The following is an 18,324-nucleotide window of genomic DNA, read 5'->3' as shown; positions in this document are numbered from 1 at the left end:
TTCCACCTGGCCATTTCTGCCAGCAGACCCAGTTGTATTATATGTCATATTATATGTGATATATTTAAGAAAACAAACCTGAAAATGTACAGGTACCTGGGCACAGCAGAGGTATCTTATTGTACAGTACCTCCTAAAGACTCCAGGCGCAGACCTGGTCAGACTGCACCTGGAGCTCCTACTACACATAAATTCTCTACCTGTGCTCTGTCTTTTGTCATACTAGACAAACCACATAACAGTATTTAACTTTTTGACCTTTTCTTCTATCTTTACAGCTCAGTAATTGCTTTGAATGTAAGTCATCCCCAAAGAAGGGATACGGTGTGCTTCTAAATGGAATTTTCCATGTACTTGGACATGCAAACGTATAGTAGATTTTCGACCAGTACTGTATGACTACTGGTTTGTTTGAAAGCAATAATATAAAATTTTACTAATCTAAATAGAGAAGTAAAATATAAGGAAAGGCCTCAAAGATGCAACAAATGTTGATGGTTTTCTAACTTGTTACCTTTTTTAAAACCCCATAGTATATAAAGGATTTTGTATTCCAATATAAAACTAGCGTTGTATCTTTTGTAAAAGTAGTCGGTTTTTATTGTTTTTTTTCTTGTAAAGCAATCCAATACAAAGCATATCACAATTCACTGTATGACAACGAGAGTGTACAACAATGTTCGGTTTGAAAAAATTCACCATGCAAATCAGAGACCAAGAGAGGTTCACGACCGAGTCGAAAATAAAAAAAATATAATAGTAATCATTAAAAAAAAAAAACAATTACTGCAAACATGCTGGATGGCTACAGAACTCCATTAGAATAATCTCATTAAAAACAAGTCCATTACATCATAAAAAAACTGTAACTGCTGGGCAGAAAAAGAAAAGAGAAAACAGTCCACAGAACTTGCTGCCGTTTTGGCACTAACATGCACATTGTCCGACCGGACTGTATTACTGTGTCACAGACATTGGCACTGAAGAACTAGGACCCTCCTCACAACCAGCAGATTTTAGTTCACACAACCACATGTCACAGGGTGTTGGAAGGGCTGGGAAAGCCTGGCCTTAGCTGGGAATAGGAGAGATGCTGGAAAAGGCTTCTGTGCATTCAGGACGCATCACCTTGTTTTTTTAATCCAACATACAGCAAAAATCTTCAGTTTTCAGAGTACCAACAAATCGGGATCTTTCTTTCTTGAGACTGAATCACTACAATGACACCAAAGGGAAGGTATTCTTTACATGTAAAAATGTGCGTCACAATGTTGTAGAACCTGTAAAACACTGAAAATTAGGAAAATACAAAAAACAGATATAATCAAGTGGCTAGTGGCCACCTTAGATTCCTTCTTATAAAAATGCTTTGGGGTTTCTAATGATTTTTAGTTTTTGCTGTCTATTCATGCTTATCAAGCTCTAATTAAGGAGAATCAATAGTTGTTTATGGTAGAGAAAGGCAAATGCATAGCTGTAAAAATGTACTTTGGGACAGGGGGATTTGCAGGAATAATATGCTCCATCTGATTTGCTTGATTGCAATTTTGTGTGCACTGGACAGCATCTGTAGTCTCTTTTTGTACTTTTCATTAAAAACCAAGGGAAACCTGTTCTGTTGTGTGATGGGCAGTCAGAGCACGCGGATGTTTAACAAATGCACAGGGCAAAGGGTAGATAATTACATTGAAATTGATAAGAAGATTAGAATACGTGCACAGTATAATCTTGAATTATAGCACGCTTTTTCCCCCTAAATGACAGCTTTTGCTAATTAGATGACATAAGATATATGTTTGGCTGTGTGTGTAATTCAGTCCCTAATCATACTGTATGTTAGCACTGAAGAGCATCTGAAACCATGAAATAATTTTGCCTCATTAAGAAGCAAAGAGGACTACAACATAAGTACGGGCACCACAACATAAGTAAGGGCATGTGAGGATGGTTCATTATCAATAATTTTATATCAGAAGTATTAAGCCACAATGTTTGTTACGAAACAAACAAAAAAGACATTCTGTCAGTATGATGTTAATTTCTTCTAGATTCACTTATTGGAGCTGCATGGTACTGGGTATACAGTACTAAATGGCTACTTTTGCCTTTTAAAGTAAAAAATCATAATTTGAAGTCAAGAAAGCTTCCATCATTTGATCTTCCATCTTGTGTATAGCCGGCACAACACTTAAAAAAATGTGCTTTTGTATTGTGCTGAAAAAAGAATGCTGACCTCTGATGTAACCACTGTAAATAAAACCATGTAGTACTAGCCTGCCTCTGCTAGACCTGCAGATATCCTACATTTTAAAATGCTAATGCTTTAACTGGATACTCTATCAAATAAAGACTTCGGATGAATGCGTAAATCGGTATGAGCCCACTATTCAAATCAAAATATTGTGTTCTGCATGGTGGTCTACAGATACTAAATACTGTGCATTATCCCATCATTTTAAGATTGCTTCACTTTTAACTCTCAGACATGGTTTGTAAGTATCTGTTGGGGCGGAGCGGTGGCTCTGTGGCTAAGGATCTGTGCCTGTGGCTGGAAGGTTACTGGTTCAAATCCTGTGGCTGGCAGAGGAATCCTACTCTATTGGGTCCCTGAGCAAGGCCCTTAACCCCAACTACTCCAGGGGTGCTGTACAATGGCTGACCCTGAGCTCTGACCCCAAGCTTCTCTCCCTGTCTGTGTGTCTCATGGAGAGCAAGCTGGGGTATGTGAAAAGATGAATTCCTAATGCAAGAAATTGTATATGGCTAATAAAGTGATCTTATCTTATCTTACTATGTAAATCACACCTGTTTCAAAGAATAAAGGGATTTCTAGAAAGGGTGTGTCATGTTGCTAACATGTGGGAACTGTACATGTGTATGTGTAATATTACTGAAGTCACAGGCACTACTTGTTTAGCGAGTTCATCATTTTGCAATAGAAGGCTCCTGGTGGCAGATCACACTTCTGAAATCTTTCTATCATAATACCATCCCTCAAATCCATTCTCCATAAACACACATTCCACCTTCATCGAAAAACTTTAACTTTCTACCTTTTGCAACATAATTTTCGCAAAAAGTGTTTTCCTTCTCATCATTAAACGTGAGCCACCTCAATGGTGATGTCCGCTTTTGCTGAAATATTTGACCTTTCTTAGGTTTTGCTCTGGTACAGAATGAAACGATTGCAAGATACTATCAGGAGTCCATTAAAGTGCAGATGGGAATGTATCCATTTGGGAAAGAAACATTTCATTTTAAGTATACTCGCTGGCAGAGCCAACCCTGTGCAGACAGGGGAATCATCAGTTTCTTCTGATTTAATCATGACAGGCCATTACAAACTAGCAAATACAATAAACTAACTGACTCATAATGCACTCACAAGCAGTTAAATTTACTACCGGGTTTCAGACAAAATATAATAGTTATTTGGCTAGGTATTACTCAGTAATCTCTCAAAAACAAAGTAAAAAATGCATTCATCCCTGCTTTAAGAATAGTTTGATGAAATGATAGCACCCATGGAGTTGGCACCTCTAGCTGCTGCACATGATAACTTCCAAAATCGTTGTGGTTGATGCTGATGAAAGGAGATGTGTGATACAACATGCTGTATAGATTTTAGTGTCCAGTGATTCTTCTAAACCTGATTTCCAATGAGTCGCCTGGAAACAGACTGAGTACTCTGACCTCCTGCTCAGCAGCAAATGGGTTCCTATCCCTGATGGGGACATTGATGCTGTACTCTTGACCAAGGCACTTGTCCTAAATTGTTTCTGCCAATCTGTCTGTATGAATTAGTATGCAAATACGTAAATAAACAACATACTTGCAACCTCTGTATGTTGCTTTGGGTAAAGTGTCAGCCAAAGCATTTAATAATAAGCAAATCTGGAGATATACTGTATGGCTACTGCCAATTACACGGTCTTCTGTCGTGCACAAGGGCTGTGGTGCTCATGCCTGCTCCTGTTTCTGCATGGGGTTATGTCACCTACTCAACTACTACAGAAGGCAGCTCAGGCCCTGCATTGGTAGGCCTGGCTTTTGAAAAAAAATTGTATTTTCATAGAAGGGTCTTGCAAAACATTCTATCTGTCAGCCCTCCAGGCAGTAAAGCACACCACCATTCCTCACTAGTGCAGCACCAGTTTGTCACAAAGTCCAGCCCTTAGACCATCACCTCTGATTCAAATCTGTAATACTGAACACTATGAGTGTACTTTTAATCCTGTGCATTAATACCATGAAGAACAAACACAAAAAATTCCTGAGCTTGTTTCCCATCCAGTTATTTTGATGTATCCGAGACTAATTTTAAGTCGTTTTCTGACTGTGTATGGGAATCAGTTTGCTCCCATGTCATCTGGATAAATCCACAACAAAGTGAGGATAATTTCTGTCTTTACAGTCCATCACCAACAGGCCTGTTTCCATCAGATATTTTGCCAGCGTTAAGCTTTTTTCACATTGGTGGTAGGGGGTACTGACACTTCAGGCAGTGCCTGAGAGCTCACAGTGACAAACACAGCTCACCAGGAGGCCTTTGCTCTTCAAAGGCTGCATCAGGTTTGTTAGTGTTCTAGAAAGAATAACGAGCAACTGCACATTCCTGCTTCAGCAGTGCGTCTCTTGAGTGTTATCAGCTGGAAGGAATCTCGGCAGAAAAGTACTGCAGGGGCTGGATTTGCAATACAGCATGTGAACCATTATACGCATACAGCAGTTTATTACTGTTAAAGAATCATCTTCTATGAAAATAACTTATTATAGTGGTAACTGCTATTTTAAAAAGGCGATCTGCTTGTGGTGTTTGCACAACCTGATGACTTGTACAGCACTGCCCTTACAACACTGTTCTCTCACCCTACATTACTCAGTACACAGTATTTCAATGGCAGTGATGTAACAAGCAAAATTCTGTATGGGGACCCCTACAGAATATATCACTGTTTGGCAGTGCCCTTCATGACTTCAGTCTACTGTGACAAATTAAAACAGGATTTCTGCAGCTTTTATATACATCCATCAGGCTTCTGTGATGGTTCAGGTTTTGCAAGCTTTTACTGTGGTTCAGCATACCTGTATGAGCTTTCCAGTGATTTCACAAGGCTTTAATTCACTTTACTGGGTTAAAGCACAATTAACAGACGAGAAACAACAGCAGCAACACTTGACTACGAACCCTTAATCAGCGGCCAGAAGGCTGTCTTACTGCATTTAGCCATATTTATTTTGTGGTAATAATCACACCTTAATAACTCAATGCATTAAAAATAAGTGTTGAGTTGAATTAGAAAATAAAATCAAATTAATTACCAAAACAGAAGAAAAAAATGTGCCAAGAAGGAACATATCCATCTGCTGTTTTCGTTTACACTCTGATTCACAGGCATGAGAAACGGCTGATGTTCGAAGGAGTGCGGCTGTTTAATTGATTTCTGAAAGTGACAATAAACGGCTATGCCTGGCAGTGTTGATAAATAAGAGGAGATAGGGAGAGACAGACTGACTGGTGACCAAGAGAAAGACCCTTTCCTGTACCTCCACCTGGTTTTACTGTGACGTCCAGTGAATTTCCAGAGTGACACAAAAGGTCTGGAGTTGATCACGGCTTATCTCGAGAACTAATTTAGCTTATTGAAAAGATCCCCTCACTCCCCATGAAACCCTGAGTAACGTTTTCTCTTTCCTTTGCAGATGAATTTTGATACTCAGACCCTCCTCCTGTCCCATTTGTCACAGTTGTCGATGTGCTGCTTGTTCAACACAGACTGCTCATTCATGGGAAGGTTAAGGGAATTGTATATCTGCTCCAGTGAGGGCGCAGTGTGACAGCCTTACACAAGACCGGGAGCCTTAAAGGGTGAAAGTGACTGTAGAGACTTCGAGAGAGCGACTTCTAATCATTGGAAAAGGTGAAACAAATTGTGCTCAGGTATCTGCAGCGACAGGCCAGCGGGTGAGAGGAAAAATGGTGCCTGTGTACCTACAGATTCCTTTGATCTTTTTCCAGCAGGGTAGCTATACACTGAAAGAGCACAGGGAGTAAAAATCCTGTCACAGGCACAGAGAATAACTGCTGCAGGAATGTACTGTACCTTAATTAAATGGGAGAAATTCTCTGCTTGGAAGAGTTTTGTTACAAACCAGTTTTGTAAAATTTATTTTTTATAAGCTTTGATGCTATTTATTATCATCGACCTGTGCTTTTACTTCCCTTTAAAAACAAAGGCTAGGCTTTAATTGAGAATATTTGTGTTATTTATTACATGAGAAGGGAAGATGGGTAAATCTTCTCGTAATGCAGTATTTCCTAGTTTTGTAATTGTACCCCATGACCATGCATTTTATAAGGAAAGTCACTAGTTGATGAATAACCTTACAAAACAAACCATTAACTAAAAGAGGTAACTACAAGGATGTTACACCTTTCCCCCTTTATAAATAGTTAAAACTCTATAAATTATTTTGTGGAAACGTCATAAACCGAAGTACGCCATTCAGAAAGGTATTTACAAACGTCACACCCATGTGCCCAGACTCTACACTGCTATAGGTGAGCACTTCTGACAAGCAAAAAAACAATGCGGACTGTCCAGAACAGTTAGTTAGACAACCACAATTTCAGACAGGCACGAATTTTACACTGTTGACACTGTCCTTCCTGCTCTCCTCCCTCTCGCCTCCATACTCTCTGCTGGAAAAAAAAATCACCCGTCTCTCTGTGATTTCCTTCTCTGACCCCTTTCACAGCTTCTAAAAGGAAAAAAGAAAACCCCCGTGTCCTGTTGTTTTTCCAGAATGTTCCGTTCATTCAAGGTAAGAAGTCTTTTTGTTTCTTATCGCCAAAAAACAAAACCGCAAGCAATGTGCTTCCTACTTTCTCGGGAATTCCACTGGCAAGTCGTACGGAACTTTCCCGGATGCTCCCGGAGCTCTGGACTTCAATGACACCCCATTCCTTCCTCTCTACAGCCCCTCCCCTTCCGCTGGTGCTCCAATCAGATCTGGGTGTGAAGGGTGTGTCCGGGGGGCGTGTAGGGAGGCGGGGCTGGGTTGGGCTTGATGCCTCGCGACTTCATGTAGGAGATGAACTGATCTGGGATCTCAGCCAGTACATCTTTTGCCAGTCGCGCCATGCTGAGCACGTGATTCCCGGTCCGGTCCATGTAGTCTCGAAACGGAACAAACTGCAAGGGGAAGAGGCAAATCATTTAAGAATCAGAAATGAATCCCGCCCTTAAATAAATGCTATTAACCACTGTTAAGTAATCAGGGCCGGATTTTGGTGTTCATGGGCCCTAGGCACTTTTACGTCGATTGACATGATGCACTTTAAACTATTCTAATGCTAAACCACGTGATCGATGGAGTGAGTCGAGCGACCATCACGTCGATACTTCTAGTTTTTGAAAAGACTCTAGATAGTGTATGATGATTGCTTTGGAGCACCTAGTCAATTGAAAGCATGTTGTTTCAGCTCGTTTTTTGTTAGTCACTAGCATTTCCCTCCTTCGTAGGCCCTAAAAATTTCCAAGGCCCCAGGCACTGTGCCTACAGTGCCTAATGGGATATCCAGCACTGTACTTAATGACAGTATACCAGTCTTCACTACTTTTACCTACCCGAAGGAGTAGGATGTAAGAAAAAAGAAATGCGATATTTTCCATTCAGTTCAATTCAGGTGCAAATCACATTCCAAAACAGATCGTGGACATTGGCACTTAGGCGATACAGCTCCGTTAAAGTGAAAGATGCCATTGACTCAAGCACAAGAACACAATTGCGCTGTTACATTTTATTGTGGCTGTGCAAGTTTTATAGATCTGACTTGCAGTGCATTTCACCTTTCGTTCACATCAGAAGCTACAGCTTGCACTCTTTTTGAAACACTCAAGTCATTCTTGAGCTGATTTAAGACTGGAACCCTTGTCCATCAGCATGATGCAACATGATTTTAACACAAAAGCTTGGACCTCATCACCTAAATAAGCAGGACAAAATCAACTGTTGAGGCATATGGCCTGAGAGCAGATGCACACTGACTTCATGCCCTGATGTAATTAGCGCAGTGATGCCCTTTAGAAGATGGCATCTGACTGTGCTGTCTTCCCGCACAGCTGGACAGAAGTGGCAGTTCTGTCATAGTGACAGGTCGTGTGGCAGCTCTTTCTGTTTTATTATGAAGGGGCCAAAAAAGCCACTTCTCCTCCTCCTCCCCTGCTGTCCTCTGTAATAATGGGAAAACAGCGCCTGGGAAGAGCGTCAAAACGCCACTTCAGGAAGGAGCAGAGGGCTGACGGGCACTAAGGGAGTGCGAAGAAAAAGACGTGCCGGGGTCACCATGTCACCTCTTCGTGAGCCCGGCCCTGATGTAGAAAGGGGGGGGGGGGGGGCAAATTTGCAAAACGAGTCCAGCCCACTAATGCCTTCAGAGTGAAGCTAGAGTGTGACTAAGTGTCACTTTTAATACGGCATTTCACCCCTATTCAGGAAACAGCGGAGGCTGAGATTACTTGGGACGAACAAGATTGGGGTCTTAAAACTGGTGGGGTAATTCGTTTGTTTGTGTTCCTGCCTGTATTGTCAAACTAGAATATTTACATGCTGGAAGCAGAGGGATGCCGGTAGGCATGAGCCGAGCACATTCAGATACGTCTCTCATCTCGAAGAGCAGTGATTAAGTACCGTGATTGCCAAGAGACCGAGCAGCAGGATAGAGACAAGGTTGCTGCTGTTAGGTCAGGGAACATTGATTATATTGACTGGAAATTTGCATGGAATTTTTGCCACACACTATGTAGGAGGAAAGTGACCTTGATTGTCTTTTCCTCTACCGCTAAACCCCTTTATTGTTTTTACATGATATCTAAGTATTTTTGTTTTCCAACAGAGTTTTAAAGGAATGTCTTACATGGGCAGGATGGAAGAGATTAATCTTTTTAATCCTGAACAGAAAGATCTACGAGAGAGACATTAATTCAAATGTTTAAAATCCTCAAAATTCACACAACGGATTTAATCAAGATCACCAGGGAAACATAAACCACCACCTCTAATACGAAAAGAACTTGATGCAACATATCATTTGTCAAAATGCCATTTTTTCCCCATCTCTTGTTAGATAATCCTAAATAGTAAATAGGCTCAGGTTAAATTATGTTACACATGATGGATGAAATTAATAAGTGTTTACAGCAAAAAAAAAGGTGTTTCATAACACTGGTTGCCATGATATTTCCATTTAGTGACCATTCAGTAGTTGCCTCTGTACCTCATGGATGATGCGCTTGAATAAGCAATTAAACTCTATTAGACTTATTTATTATTAAATGATGTTAGTACACTTTTGAAATATATAGAATTATAATGAAAAAATATAGAGCAGATGTAAACCACTACTGATCTATAAAAATACCAAATTTTGCCAAGAATTGCCAAGAGAACTGAATTCTAAATGACAATTCATACAATGTAATCAATTATTAAAGGATAATGTTGTTATGATTCCTTGCATTACACCTGGTATTCCATAGGATATGCCCAACTGATAAATACATAATGAGCTTTCTGAGCCATGTTTTATAAATATGTGCCAAAAAAGAAACTGCTAAGGTTACAAATGAAACAATAGAAGAGATTCTGATATTGGGGTCCTGGAACAGTCTTGCAACATATTCCAAGGCTAAGAGAGAAAAGCTGTAAAATTAGCAAATGGGTGAATGTATTATTAACACTGTCCTCTGTATGTTTAGACCAACCCTGTTTTAGAGGGATATTTTATAAGCACATAAAATAAATACATGAAATCTAAGAGATCGTAAGATAAAATGTTTTCATTACATTTATGAAATATTAATCAGCCTGGGTGGCACAGTGGTTAGCATGGCTGCCTTGCAGCTCTAGGGCTCTGGGTTCAATTCCTGGGGTACAATCTGTGTGGAGTTTGTATGTTCACCCCATGTTAGTATGGGTTTCCTCCAAATGCTCTGTTTGCCTTCTACAGTCCAAAGAAGATATTGGTAGGTTATTTGGCTTCTGGGAAAACTGGTGTGAGTGTGTGTCCTCTGATGGACTGGTGTCCTGTCCAGGGTGTACCCTGCCTTGCTTTTCCAGGATGAGTTGGAAGAAGTGGGTAGAAGATGGATGGATGGATATATATACATGTTTAAAAGCTTTCCTGGCTGCCAGGCTGCCATTAGATGATTGGAGCTTGGGAGAGGCAATGGAGGGCTCACCTGAACGATATCACGCTCAGCCAGTTTCCCTCGGGAAGATATTCGGATGTCATCCCCATCCAGCTCCACCATGGCTGAAAAAAACAGGGAAGACAGCAGAGATGCTGTGACAAGTACTGGCACAATCCCAGAGCTTTCTCCGTCTCCTGCCTGAGCTGCTGTTACTGTAGGTACAAGCAAATCCTGACCTGCAGCGTGCACCAGCAGCAGCTTCTATTTAAAAGCCTGAATCTGACCACTTTCATCTTTAATTGAAGATGACATGAATGTGAAATCCATGCAGACAAAATCCTAAAGACTGTTTAATACTACAGGACAAGATCAGATAAAATGTTCTGGCATGTGAAGTTTTTAGGCAGCGGTTTGAAAAGGATAGGATAAAAAAATATCCCCCATCATTACAGAGGAAAAAAGGAATTCTTAAAAAAGGAGGCCTCTGACACTGAAAGTCTTCTGTGGCTCTTCAAAGTTTCATTGTGTTGCTTTATTACTGGGGGGAAAAACACATGTGAACATACTGTAGTGTGGCAGTATTTCATTTTGGTTAACAGAGCCAGATTTTTTTCTTTTGATTTTGGTCCAGTATTTAACAGAATACTGAGACAGGCCGGTATTTTTAAGTTGCCATCACATGGGAGAAAAAAGCAAATCAAGTGTTCCGACTTTGCTGAATTGACCTCCAAACTGTCATTTAATCAGTATGCGGAGCGCAACTCTACAAGGGGCATTTACAGAAAGTCACCCAAACTATATTTATTGGGTGTATTTAGTTACATGTTTGCAGCTACCAACACTTCTGCTGATTAGTGCAATGCCCTGGGACAGACTAGTGTCCTGCCAGGTTGTGAAATTGCCTTGCACCTGTGCCTGCTAAGGTGGATCCTGGTTCACTGAAACCTCTGAAGGAGGAAGTAGCTCCTGAAATGAATAATTCCATTTCTAACAGACATTTCCTTGTCTTAATGCTGGTGGAGGTTATTAGGAGGCCATAGCTGGTAAAGGCCAATGGGAAATTTGGCCAGGACACCCTACTCTTTTCAAGAAACACCCTGGTATTTTTAATTATCACAGAGGACCTCAGTTTCACATCTCTTCTGAAGTTTGACACCTTTTTAAAGTACAGTTTTCCAGTCACAGGGGCATTAGGACCTACACAGACTGCAGGGTGAGCACCCCCTACTGGCCCCACTAATACCTCTTCCTGCTACAGCCTTAGTTTTTCCCAGGAGGTCTCCCATCCAGGTACTGACCAGGTACTGACCAGGCTAAAACCTGCTTAGCTTTAAGGGGTGGGCAGTTGAGAGTTGCAGGGTGACATGCCTGCTAATCTTGTGGCTTAACTGACCATTGTTAAATAAAATGTATTTTGTTATACTGTATAGAATGTGCGTCCAGTCGACTTTACTTTTTATATGGCTTCATTACCACATTGCTTAACTACCATGAACAGTAGTTATAACACAGATCAGCTGTTCACTCAGGCTGACTGGCATCAGGGACAATAGACAGCTGGTTAGAATTACCTTTCTGCTCTGAACAGTAATTAAGCAACAACATGGATCTATTAAAGGCGTAATGGCTATGTCACTCCTTAATATCTTTCAGGATATGGGGATCTATCATATCCTGCTGTCTCCAAGCTTCCCAGTGAATCCAGAGGCCAAGTGGTCTGTCAGCACAAAGACAGAAAGCACAGGCCATTGTCTTAATACTGTACATCACCTTATCATTGCAAGTGATGAGGAGGGCCATCAGTAGACTCAGATATGAAGCGCTGACTAAATCAGACAGCAGACAGAGGGAGAGTGGTCAAAGCAGAAATCAAAACAGTTCATTTTTCCTTACCATCAAACTCAGCCTGTCCCACTCCAACAATAATGATAGACATTGGAAGTTTAGCAGCCTAAAGGAAACATATGAACATATTTAGTGAACACTCCACATGGTTCTCCTCTGCCCTGCAAGCTAATGTTGTAGTACTAGGTATTTTCTCAAACATAGCACAGTAGCATACTGTATAACATGAAGATAAAACTAGCTCACAACTTGAAGTATACTGTATGTCACAATTATCACATACTGTTAGCTCAGGTATTCTTAACATTGAAACACAACAGCTAGATTATCGTATGCTCTTTATGAAACCAGATCAAAATATTATTTCCTTTAAATTAAACTTCAATGTCTAATTAGGCGTTTGGTGTTTCAGATGAATATTTTACAGTTCTACCCTCACCCATGCTAAAACTGCCACACACAAAGAAAGACCTGCTTATTCACAGCCCGCCATGAGCACCACAGGGTCCTGCACTGGAGCTTTTCAGTGCATTACCATTTACTCCAACACCAATCTGGAGGAAGAACTCATTCTTAAATACCAAAGCTCTCCGATACTGCACTGGCACAAACACATTGCAGAAAGAAAGGCAAAAAAAAGAAGTTGTTAAGAAGTAGAGTGCCAAAGAAAAAAGGGAATATTTAATAAGGTCTTTTTCTTGCTAAAAGGCAATGAAAGCAAATAAAAATAAAACTTGGAGTAACTTAATAGGCTTGGATGTACAGTATAGTATAGATAGTGGAGTCAAAAGTCATGACGCCTTACAGTGTGAATGGTACTGTATATTACAGAACATGAATTTTAGTTGTGCATTCCCTCTTTAACAGATGCTCCTTTTCCATCACCAGAACACTGGGTCCTCAAGAAACCACAGAAGAAAGACTTCCCAGCGCTGTAACATAAGCTTGTTACAGGCTTCTTCATTATCTGTGTGGATGGAACAGACTGTGAAGTTTTGAATACACACGAACTAGGATGCCAGCAGGATACAGTCACCTATTGGCTACCAGTTCCAGCAGATTAGGCCCCGAGGTGAGATGCTAGCGTTTTGTTTTCTCGTTACTGTTATTGCCGTTTCCACAGCATCTTATCACGGCTCGAGCTGCCAGGGAGCAGATTGGAGATTGTCCAAACCGGGCGATCTCTGTCCTGACCAACAGGGCTGTCATTCTGAGCGGGAGTGGAAATGCGCACTCCACAACAGCAGCGAGGTGCTGGGACAAAAGGTCGATCCGAATCTCCGAGGCCCTGCTGAGGAGGTGGGAGCCGCGTTGCTGCAGGAAAGCGGCGGAGCCCGGCGCCTGTCGCCAGCGGCTTCGTCAGCAGCGTGGGCTCCACAGGGAGCAGGGGCGGCCTGCCTGAAGACAGCGTGGGCGGCCTGTGAGCGTGATCGCTACGGACAAGACAACATGTCGCTCCCTTTCAGCTGGCAGCACACCTGGGTGGACCCGACGTGAGTGGGAGGAGAGATTGGAGCTGTGGAAATAAGGAACAAGCTGCCCATCCATGGCATTGAAGCCAAATACCCTTGTTTTCTTCAAGAAACAGCTGGGTAAAATCCCAGGATCTACTAATTACCAAACAAGCTAGTTGAGCTGAATGACCTTTTGTTTGTACCTATTCTGACATTTTAGGTTTGTCCTAAGTCCTCAGATTTGTATGTATAACAAGATTATTTCCTCATTTATTAATTACTATAACGGTCTATGTAACTGTGCTTACTGGTCACCGATACCTTTTATTAATTTACTGAAGATCGATTCATCCTGCTATGCTCTAGTTAAATTGTTCTAGTGAAACTAATTGAAGAATTAGGGCTTTAGGGCTGCCACTTTTATATCTAGGATTTAACTTATTTGCCTATGACCTACATAACATACATCTGCATCTACCCATCTTGTATACTACACATGTTTTGATTTGTCATGATGTCCCTCTGTGTATCAGGTTTCAAGACAGTCGACTGTGCAGGAGGACGTTTGTTAACATCAGGGTGAAAGGAAATTTGCATTCTGTTCCCATCTGTGCTGACACATGATTTGTGATTTATAATGAAGCTCATAATGGCTTATTGTTTTTATTTGTATTGTCATTATTGCACCACAGACAGCATTTTCGAAATGATTCAGACAGTGCTCATCAGTGAGATAGACACACACTATTGTTTCCTTCCTGTGTGACTGGCAGTTCTGTCTCTCCATTATCAGAGAAGCACATTTCTGTTATCACTGAGCCCTGCCACACGAACCAAGGAGACCCCACACTACAGTACATAACCACACCACAAGCAAAATGCCAGTCATGTTATCATTCAGCAGTGATGCAATTAACACGAACGGGTTCATAAATCACCTGCAGTGACTTAAAGTTTTGTTTTGCACTTGCGTTTATCATGAAAAACGATTCAAGGCAGTTAAGCGAGTGGGTTGCAGAATTAGAAGGTAATGTCACTAGAAGGAGGGGTGATGCCAAAACCAGCATCTTCTGACTCAGATTCCACTTGAAAACACTTGAAGTGACTCCAGCAGAGGTCACTGGCAAACCGGTCGCGGGATTTTGGCTTTGAATACTTTCCCCAAAAATACTTTACGTCACAAAAAACAAACACTAAGGCTTCCCTTTTGTCACAGAAGAGACCAGGACTGTGTTTTGAATGGAGCAACAAAAAAGGTTTTTAAAGAAACAACACTAAAACCATTTGAACATCACTTAAACACTGTCTGCCTATCGTTACGTTTACCTGGATGTTCACATTTTTCAGTGAGATTTTACACAGTGTAGCGAGCACCCAGCTGAGTGCTGCCTCTAGAAATAAGAGGTAGAGCTCAAGGCCATTTCCTGTTTAGACAAATACTAAAAAACATGCTTTTGCCATCAGTTGCCCTAGAGTACTCTGTGTTTCTGTTAGTTTTTAATTACCTCTGAACAGAAAAAAATTAACTCTTAAATTGAACATGATTAATTAATTAGATTGTTTGCTTTTTGGCCAACAAACACTGGCACTGATCAACTTATGTAAACAGGCAGTCAGAATATTAGGACTGAATTCATGTACAGAAAACAACAGTATGGTGACTGCAAAAAGGGAAAGTAAGGATTCAAATAATATAAAATTGCAAAATGGCTTTTATTTTTAATTGTCTGCCATGGTCATTGTTTGCACAAAAAATTAATGACATACTATGAACGTGTTAATAACCAGCCTCTGCCATAAATCAATTGTATGTTAGTAAAAATTCCCAAATTCTAACCACAGCCTGAACCACACCCCTATTCCCTAACCTTGAGGTATTTACAGAAGATAATTTGTTCCATCTTTAATGTTTTAATAAAAGGTTTACTATGCATTTATAATGCTGAATTGTATTTGAATCCAAAAGATATTGCTCATTTATTTTAGGTTAGATGCAATTTTAACAACATAAATTAAGTTAAAAAGGTAACTAGCTTGTCTTATAAGATCATAAGGTTGTCTAGACTTGAAGAAAATGCAGCATCGCTTTCGGACTTCGGAACCAAAAACACTAAATAAAATCCTTTCATTAAGAATTTCAACATTTGCCTCAGTCACTCAGGAAGCTTAACACTCTGTCTTCATTAGAGCCTCTAGTTATGAAAATGGCTTTCAAATTCACTTGTTGCATTGGTAATTGTAATACTGTATGGTCTCAGGGATATAGTTGTTGGCACTTTAATAAGGGAATGAAGGGCTGACAAATAGATAATTTCCCCATTAAAATACAATGCTGAGCTGCCCTTCACAGAAGAGAACCTTAAAGTACATAATTAAATCCCTGCAGTTAGAGATCTCTCACACACTTTTCTTTCTCCCTCTCCGTCTAATTAACCTTTCACGTATGTTATAAACAGTCGCTAGGGAGAAAGATGCAAACTGCCAGCGCTGTGTTGGAGCACATTAGCAGAATTATGCCATTCCACAATGCAATGGAGTGTTTGTCTGAAGGCCCAGCTGGATACAGCAGCCAGCAGTCCTCTAGGTGGACTTGACTCTCAATTGTGAAGTATCTAGGTTAGTTCCTCATACTGTAGTTACTCGTGGACAGAAACACAATCAAATAGAATTACCATGTGAACAGCTCATTCGAGAAGTTGAAATGAGTTTTTCTGAGGCTGAGAATTCTATGCAGGCATGTGTGTGTGGGGGGGTGCATCCTAAAATTAATATAACACTCTTATTGCTGGTCAATCTAGGGACTTTGAACAAAGTCAATGTAATCAGAGGAGTTTTGAATTCTGCGGGCATGTTGGTGCTTGTACTGTAGTGTCACATTTCAAGGTGTCAGACATTTCTTCAAGGTAAATGGGGTGATGCAGTGTAGATGCTTCCCCACAGGGTGTTTCAGCTACAATCATGCTAGAACCATCAGACATCAGACTCTGATTAGGAGCAGTGCAGCCCCTTGGCATTCCTGACCAAGCATCAAAGACACCTATTGTATGCACCTTGCAGGAGATGATCTCTCGCTTACATGTAAAGTTAACACTAAATATCAAATTAAATATTCCTCCCAGGGGTCTTAGGAAAGTCATAAACCTGTCATTGCCAGCATTGTTTGCTCTGTCTCCTGTCCTGGTTACCATGTTTCAATTAAATGAGCAGGAGGGATTCATGCAGGGGGGAGACCACACAGAATACCAATGACAAAGGTGGCAGGTGTAAAAAACGAGCCATTTCCTCTAACAGGGAAAAAAACTGAAGCGAGAGAAATGGGTTCAAATAAAAAAGGTAGAAAAAGATAAAATGTCTTTCTGAAGCTGCTGTGATGTGAGCTGAGCTGGAAAAAGGAAAGGGAGCAGAACTGAAGTATTAAAGATGTGCAGGATACTGCAACTACGGTTTGCATCATCTACTCCACTTTGTGTTGCTGTGCATACAAAAAGCACACTCCAGTCTGCGCTGTGTAACAACTTCAAACAAGCTTGCAGGGCTGATCCACAATCACAAGGCTCCACCTGACAATGGGTTTTTCAGGACCCACTGTGTTATCTTCTTTGCATTATAATTAAGCAAAGCCATATGGGAAGCATTTTTTAAGACCTCAAAGGTACCCATGAAGCTGAACTGAGGGATTATTCCCGGCTCAAAAACGTCAACAGACATCGGCGCCACCTGATTGCTGGACTGGGGTTGAAAAGAGGAAGCATTGCCTTCAAAGCTTCTAGGGAGGGTGGGGGAGTCTCCTGCCCAGCTGTGGTGGGTGAAGCTGACATTCCAGGGGCTGGGTGAAGTTGTGTGCTCAATAGCCAACATAAACACGCAGGACAGAATGATATCCTCTGGATATTAGCAATTCTTAGGTTCTTAAAAGACTGCAAGTCTGGCCTGTGAACTTTTCAAATTTTTCAAAGAGCTACACTAAAGTCACCATGGGGCCATCAGGCCAACTCCAGCTCAGTTACTTGAGATCTACCTGTTGTGACACATCCTGACAGCGGGGCAGCTGTGATCAGGTCCATACCAGAGCCACAGTGGCTCATCAGGCCAGAACCCATCCTGGTTTCTGTAGACTAGAAAGCACAGGACTCCAAACCAGTCCACCACTATCCACCACCACCAATGCTGGTCCCCGTTTATACAGGCTAATGCTTGGGGGGTTCTAATCCAATCAGTTTATACAGCTGGGTGGACAGGAACACTGGAGATACAGTACCTCACTCAAGATACAACTGTAGTGACTGTGGCAGGTACTCGAACCTGCAACCTGACAGCCATGAGTACAAGGTTTACCCACTACGCTACACCGCCCCTTGTCAAAGTGTACAGGCGCACTATGCTACTCAGATTATTTTTCGGTGTTACTTTTCTGGATGCTGGCTTTCCTCTCATTTCACCACATAACCAAACATCCTTCAGAGTAATGACATTCTAATGAGAAAGCCATAGCTTTAAACTCTGCATCTTTAATACCGTGCACTGAACGTTCATCACTCTTGTGGTACCTTTGCTGCAAGGGCAAAACAAGAGTAATGAATTTAGGTTTAAAATTAAACCAAAGGTTCCTACATGTTCCCAGTTTTCCACGTATCTAGAATTCTTAAAGTGGTGATTGAAATAAACTGTAGACCAAGCTTCAGAATTCGTGACTGAATTTAATAGATACAGGATGCGTGACATGTGAGGTGAAACTGCAGGATTCGAAAGCAGGAGGGAAGACATTTTAGATTCCACGGCACACACAAACTTCTCCCTCCGATCTAATGGAAAAATAGCCATAGCGCAGA

General features: G+C 41.1%; 1 protein-coding gene across 1 annotated transcript in view; it reads right to left on the bottom strand.

Annotated features, from left to right (window-relative positions):
• Positions 1–583: 583 nt before the first annotated feature.
• The window catches only part of cpne5b (copine 5b), a 129,145-nt gene continuing 111,404 nt past the window's right edge, over positions 584–18,324 (bottom strand). The window contains exons 19-21 of the mRNA XM_088921952.1: positions 12,090–12,147; positions 10,245–10,318; positions 584–7,196 (exon numbers count right to left, since the gene is read on the bottom strand). Of these exons, the coding sequence (XP_088778078.1) occupies positions 7,008–7,196; positions 10,245–10,318; positions 12,090–12,147 (321 nt within the window). The 3' untranslated portion in view covers positions 584–7,007. The remainder of the gene's footprint in view (positions 7,197–10,244; positions 10,319–12,089; positions 12,148–18,324) is intronic.

Source organism: Atractosteus spatula, chromosome 7, assembly GCF_055471065.1.
Source record: "Atractosteus spatula isolate fAtrSpa1 chromosome 7, fAtrSpa1.hap1, whole genome shotgun sequence".
Taxonomy (NCBI): Eukaryota; Metazoa; Chordata; class Actinopteri; order Semionotiformes; family Lepisosteidae; genus Atractosteus; species Atractosteus spatula.
This window is presented reverse-complemented; position numbering and strand designations above follow the sequence as displayed.